This window comes from Cercospora beticola, chromosome 9 (assembly GCF_033473495.1).
Source record: "Cercospora beticola chromosome 9, complete sequence".
Classification (NCBI taxonomy): Eukaryota; Fungi; Ascomycota; class Dothideomycetes; order Mycosphaerellales; family Mycosphaerellaceae; genus Cercospora; species Cercospora beticola.
The window spans coordinates 520,817-527,500 of record NC_088943.1 but is presented as its reverse complement, the minus strand read 5'-3'; the positions used below and the strand labels follow the sequence as shown (position 1 = coordinate 527,500).

At 55.0% G+C, this 6,684-nt stretch overlaps 3 protein-coding genes across 3 annotated transcripts; 1 reads left to right on the top strand and 2 right to left on the bottom strand.

The window, feature by feature from the left end:
- Positions 1 to 1,552: 1,552 nt before the first annotated feature.
- Positions 1,553 to 3,555, bottom strand: RHO25_012452 (uncharacterized protein; the record flags this gene model as incomplete). Its single annotated transcript, XM_023603667.2, has 3 exons — positions 1,553 to 2,565; positions 2,751 to 2,858; positions 2,931 to 3,555. 3 exons carry the CDS (start codon positions 3,553 to 3,555, stop codon positions 1,553 to 1,555), a joined length of 1,746 nt encoding a protein of 581 aa, XP_023450195.2.
- Positions 3,556 to 4,151: 596 nt separating this feature from the next.
- On the top strand, positions 4,152 to 5,297 carry RHO25_012451 (uncharacterized protein; the record flags this gene model as incomplete). The annotated part of the gene is made up of 1 exon (XM_023603668.2): positions 4,152 to 5,297. The coding sequence occupies one exon, from the start codon at positions 4,152 to 4,154 to the stop codon at positions 5,295 to 5,297; it is 1,146 nt and encodes a 381-aa protein (XP_023450194.2).
- A 183-nt stretch (positions 5,298 to 5,480) lies between these two features.
- Positions 5,481 to 6,680, bottom strand: RHO25_012450 (uncharacterized protein; the record flags this gene model as incomplete). The annotated part of the gene is made up of 1 exon (XM_023603669.1): positions 5,481 to 6,680. One exon carries the CDS (start codon positions 6,678 to 6,680, stop codon positions 5,481 to 5,483), a length of 1,200 nt encoding a protein of 399 aa, XP_023450196.1.
- Positions 6,681 to 6,684: the final 4 nt, after the last annotated feature.

Sequence of the window (6,684 nt, the reverse complement as noted above, 5' to 3'; positions counted from 1 at the left end):
GCCGGACTCGATCTCGTCGCTTCAGAAGCAGAAGCCCGGAACGAAACCCTCCAGCAAGAGCTCAGTCAAGCTCGCACCGACAACACGCGCTTGGGCGCCCAACTCGAACACGCCCAAGCACTTCAGTGTCGCGCACTTCCATACTCAGACAAGTTCAGAGGCGGGCACAAGGACTGGGCTCGTTTTCACACGGAAATGAAGGGGGTGTTCGCGTTCGATGCAGACTTCTTTCCGACGGAACAGCACAAGCTCATGTACCTCTTCTCTCGTCTCGAAGGGGCTGCTCGCGACTCGATGAGCGTCTACTGGACGGAAAATGGTATTGCACTCAAGTCAATCGATCAGGCGTACGACAAGCTCGCGGCGCTTTTTGTCGATCCCGCCTACAAGCATATCGCTGCACAAAAGGTGCGCGACATGCAGCAGTGTAATCGTGAGTATATCGACTACTGGAGCGAGTTTATCTGCGAGATCCATGACACCGACTTCAACGAGACGATGAAACTCTATTACCTCATCAACGGGCTCTCCGATAGAATGATCGACGCTCTGCGCTCCCGTGTCGGATGGCGAGGCTTGTCCTTTGACGAGCTCCACGATCTCCTTCTGGACGTCGACTCGAACCTTCGCATCTATGACTCCATCACCAGTGCGAACCAACGTCGCGACGCCCGCGATGCTGACTTCGAGGCTGCGGACACGACGAGTCTCGACGGAGGCAAATTGGTGAACACGAGCGGCGAGCACGTTGGTACCGCAGCCCTGTCGCTCGTCAACGGACGCCTGACATCGGAGGAGCGTCAGCGCCGCATGGCAGAGAGACTGTGCCTGTACTGTGCCGGCGAGGGCCACCAAGCTCGCACGTGTCCGCGACGGCCTGCCAACAAGAACTCTGCTGCGTAGGCACGGAGGCTTTCTGAGTACTGCAAAGCAAAGGCTGAACAGCCGAAGTTCCAGCGCTCGCTAGTCACTGGCTGCTGTACGTTAATGCTTACTTGGACTGATACTGTGCAAATGCATTAAGAATGCTGGAATGCTTCTCTGCTAGTCTTAACTGAGTCTTGCTTTCTGATGGATCATGGACAATGCTCAACACACCCCTCCTGGAAGTCCTTGGCACCAGACTGGACCAGACAATTCTGGATCCTGCCCGGAACGTCTGTGGTGGACGTCTTGCCGTTCACCTCCAGGGCTCCCTGCGTGCTCGTAGAAAAAGATGGCGGCGGCGAGGATCACGAAAGCAGGCATTGGATCTATGCACGCTCGTTGTGATATTGCAAGCGAAGCGCCATTGTTGTCTGGCATTCTGCGAGCAGGATCAATGGAGCTGAAATGTGCGGCTGAAGGAGGGAGTGTGCTCAATCGCTTTCACAAATAGGTATGCGCAATCGTTCTTGCAACACTCACTTTAATTCTCAACAGCTCGTCCCATCTTGATTCTGGATGGAAGCATACGCTCAAGAAATCAACCCCGTGTCCAGCCATTGATGTCTACAACACTTGCTCGCACTCTTCAGCCAGCTGAAGCAATGCACACCTGCGCTGACGATCTCTACACCGCACCAGCCCTCAACTCATCCATCCAAACCGCCGCAAAGAAGTGATAACCACTCGTGAAAGGCTGCACCTTGCCTTCCTCCTTACACTCTTGCATCCACAGTTCCCAAGCCATCATTAACATGTTCCACTGTTGCGGAAGACAGCGGTCCAGAAGATCTTGTGCTGCTTCCACATCCAAGTCCGTCATAGTCACAGCGTTGGTGGACGTATCGGAGGATTGTGACGCCGGCTTTGAGCTGACTTCCAAAAGTGATGCCGTCGTCGCTGCCTTGCGTGCACGCTTCGCTTCACGTCTCCTTTGCGACCTTCGGCTTCCCGATGGCGGCAAAGCATTGCTCGAGCTGACAGGATTCTGAAACCGCGCCAGCAGATTGCGACGTACTTCCTCAGCGCTGCGAGGTTTTGCGTCCGCTTTGGGTAGCGAGACTGATGGAGCTTTGCGTTCCTCCGCCTCATCCATCGACGGCTTCGGCGCGCGCTTCGAGGAAGGCTGCCTGATCTCCATCTCCTGAACATGATTCTGCTCGCCAGGCTCGACTGCATCCGCATCCATCACTTTCAGATCGTCATCGTCATCATCATCACCTCGGACCTGTCCCTCCTCGTCCTTGACATTTGGAGAGCTCCAGTCGGCAGGGCCACCAATGTGATTACTCACATACATGTCATCCCATGCCCCAGTGAACACGGATGTCTCACGTTTGATGGCCGCCATATCATCCCAAACGCCGGTGAACACGGACGTCTCACGTTTGATGTCGTCCAGAAGCTGCTCCGAAGCCAGACGATCATTGTGGTCTGTAGCTGGCGGCGTAAATGTGGTAAAAGCTATAGGACGTGCAACTCGCTTCTTGACTGCCGAGGATGTGTCTTCGAACTCGAGTGCACGCTTTGCCGAAGGAGCTGCCGGCTTGTACAGAGCCTTGCCAAACTGATCACGAGACTCCTTCTTGATCTTGACAATTGCATTGCTCGTGCGTGCTGCCTCGTGGCTCACTTTCCGCACTGCGGTGATCAGCATGAGCTTTGATTGCGATCAGGGAATTCATCGTGAACGCATTCAGCGAGAGGAAATGGGAGGATGAAATGGCTCTTTCTGCGAGACGAAAGCGAAGTGGATGAACCATCTGCAGCGGCCTGCATCGACCGACGCCAGAGGAACAAGGACGAAAGGAAAAGCAAGCACCCACCTCTGCCACTGAACGAGCACGTCGCCATCCTCCCCCCAATACTGCAGTTCGTACAAGACCCATTCAACGCCGAACCATGCCGATCGACCACACACCGCCGCAATGCACCTGCCGCCACACAACGGTCAGCATGCACAGTCAGACCTGTACACAACATGTACAGTAGATAGCCCCGCTCACCTTTCCCCTCCCTACAATCCTCACACCCCCTAGCCATCGCATTCCCCGTCCGATGAATCGACAAAATCCTGCGATGTTCCAACCTCGCCGTATCCGGCAACATATTCACGACATTCCTCCGATCACTATACCCCTTCCGAAACACCAACCGATTGCGCGTAGGCAAATCCAAACAAGCCACCCAAATCGGAACCTTCTGCCACTTCCTCCGAGTCGCCTCCCCATTCCTCAACTCATCCGTGAGCTTCGCCACAAAACTATCGGTATAATCCGCATTGGGATCCGGTACGAAGATATCAAACGGCATCTCCATTGACGCATACTCCGCAGCTTCTTCAGGCGGGAGGACGCCGGCCTCAAAGTCGGCGATTAAGTCGTCTTCTGTTCCGGCTAGGTCGCTGTATTCTTGCCAAGTGTCGGTCCAGGTCACTTCGTACACACCGCCGCTGCAGCGCGTGACGTCTTCGATTTCCCATTCCCGACCATTGGAGAAGGCGTATGAGATGCCATTGTCTCCGAGGTGGACTTCGTTGCGATTGAGCATTGTAGGTTTCCATCGGACTAGGTACAGCGTCCTGTCTCCATCGACCTTCTTTCTTAGGACTTGAGCAATTGGCCATTCCATGGTACTGAAGTGATCCGTGGCGCTATGTTTTGATGCTCGACCCATCATGTGCGTTGCGGTGGCGAAGCACTTTCAGCAAAGTCGTATCGTATGCCAACCACCGGCAGATGCTGAAGTCGCTAAACAATTCGAAAAGCGTGACCGACGCGAGACGCGTGAACCATCGGAAGAACAAGCATGGCCTGCCGCAAATGCTCGAATGGACAAGCCTACAGAGCGTGACATCGTGGGAAAGTCTGCAAAATGACCAGCCGGGCACCCTGGCATCAGGAAAAGCCTCCGCAACGAAATGTCTTGTCACCAATGTTTTCATTTAGAGCCTTGCCCAGGAGGAAGTTACTTTCTCTGCGAAATGTCCCGCTCGTGCGTGCCTGGGCAACTCCCTCCAGCGATAAACCTAACCCAGGAAGACGCCGACAACGTTGCAAATGCCGAACGCGTCAGTGTCCCAGGGAATTGCAGGTCGTGACATTCGACGCGCTCTGCATTCGGGCGCAGAAATGCATGCAACAATGCGTGGAAGAAGTCCAACCAGATCCTCAATTCCAGCAGCACGTATGGAATCAGCAAGACGGTTCCGAGAGCGATTCCTGCAGATGTGGCAAGGCATGGCAGAAGTACATCGAGCAATAGAGGACTCCATCCCAGCCAAACAAGAACAGCAGACAGCACCCACGTACGCCACGCTTGAGGATCCGCACGACGCGACTGCAGAAATGGACCTCGCCGGTGTTGCAAAAGACATCTCACACGAAATGGAGGATGAGCTGTACCGATTGACACCAGATCTGAATCAGGTCGCGGTAGTGAAAAGACCACCTTTCGAGGTGAATCGCTTGTCCACAAACCAGAGTCCGGATGAGGAGCCATGGCAGCTGGCAGGAAGTGCTGCTGGCCATGCCGAACCCGAGCCAAATGAGGACTGGAGAACCTTCCCACCGGTGCTGCAACAAGAGACCGAAGAAAGCCACCACCCAACATTCCACAGCACCGGAACCCAAACCCAAGATTTCCCCGCAGAAGAGAAAACCGAGCCAAAGCGCTCCCCAAGCGTCATCAAAGAAGAGGAACAAAACTCTCCAGACGACCGCGACGCGCAATACTCCAACCTCCTCACCCACCACCACCTCCCCCCACCCGTCCTCATCAGCTCCCAAAACATAACCCGCGACCCCCGCCGCCTCCTCTTCATCCTCGAACTCTCCGAAGAAGAACTGCTCAAGCGCAGAAGCATCTACGGCTGTACCCAGCTCTCCTCCAGCTGCACACGAGCATGGGGCGATCAAATCTCCGTCTGCAGCACACAACACAACGACTGGACCTACTCCATCCTCTTCGAAACCGCCCGCAAAGCCAACGAGTCCGAAGGAATGCAAGTAATGCTCTTCGGCTGCCTTGTGCAAGCCGAACGACCACCTCCGCACTCTCCGTGCAGTTTCTTCTGGAGCGACGACCACGATCGCGTGGACGACAGAGATATGGTCACTGCCATGCAACACAATCTTCCCGAATTTGCACACGGGCCGCGGAAGTTGTATAGACAAGGAATGGGGAAGAGAAAAGAGTTTGTGATTTCGTTTGAAATGTGTCCGCAGCTGCTCCGAATCGGGGTGCCACTGCTGCTTCGAAATGGTGAGATCATTTGGGCGTGGTTCAAGGCGCGGTCGCCTTACGAAGATTGTCACGTCTGTGGTAAGCGGCATGCGGCAAGATGCTGGAGTCGTGCGGAGCGTTTGATATGAGTTACTCCCTGCATTCTTGCACACGAGCGTATGCAGCACCAAAAAGACCAGATTGCAATGCAAGCGGAACACCCTCAAGCACTGTCTTTCGTTGTGAACCTTCCTCACAAGTCGCGGTAGCCTTCATTGTCCTGAATCTACCCTTATACAGTGATCGTTTGCGAACATCTTGTGTGCTCTGCCTCAGAAGTAAGGACTCTTTGTAGCTCCTTGACGTGACGCTCGAGCCGTCGAGCGCATTGCAGGCCGTGCAAGCGGGTGTTCATGACCTTGCGCTGACTGCTTCGAGAGGAGCGCTGTCTCAGGACTGCGATGCGGCAACTCCTGCGACGAAAGATTCGTAGTCGTGGGCTTCAATTTCTGCAACACTTCGTGCTCAACCAGAAGTTGAGTTCCAGCGCTCTCGGCAGCGGCAGTGTCACCGCTGTACAATTGGTCGAATAGATCCTGCCACTGTACTGTTTGCTGTTCGGTCAACTTGGACCAGATCAAGCTCATCTGCTCGCTAGACGGGTCGTGTTCAGGCCGCAGTGCTCGGCGCACGTGGTAGAAGAAGAGCTCGATCGGAAGAGAAAAACATTTCCGCGCGAGGACTTGTCGCTGGCCTTGATCGGAGGCGGCGAAGAGCACTGGGTCGAAGTCATTCCGAGGTTGAAACTTGGCTGGTGCGTGGTCTGGTGAGGCTGCAGTCTCCTTTCCCTTCCACGACGAGTGAGCCGGACTCGCGCTCCGCTCAGTTGCAGCTTTCTTCACCATAGGCTGAGGATGCATTGATGATTCAGCGCATAGAGTTGGATGAGCTTCGCGCCATTGCTGTTTCATCGTTGCAAGGAAGGACTCCAATTCTCCAACATTCTGAATCACATCCAACATGAGAGCAGGCAGATGGGCCATTGCAAGTGCGCGGAGCCGCCTAGCAACCAGCTCGACGCGACATTTGTCGGCGCCTGCTTCCCGCAGGCTGTCGCACGCATCGTCGATCCATTGTGGATCTACGTCGGCGGGCGAGCAGGAGACGCGATGGCCGAGTGCGTGGCAAAGGACCTTGCCAAGCGCCATCGCGAAGAAGCATGATACTGGCGGCTCAGCCACAAGGAGATTGAGCGACGTCTTGAGCTCTTCTGTGCTCGTTGATTCCGAGGTACTGCTCTTTGCTGAAGTCAGCGTATGGCATGCGGTGCGCATCGAAGATACTCGCCTCCACCGATGTTGAAGAGAGCGCTCGCCGAAGCGGGCTGGAACATTGCCTTTTCGCTGGTATGGAGAAGCTCCCTTGTGCCTGACGAGTGCCCAACTTGGTTTGCAGTTGCCGATGCAGTTCTGCATGTCGATTGGATTCCATAAGCACAGCTCGTGCCTGGTTTCAGTGGGGTAGATGCGCATGATG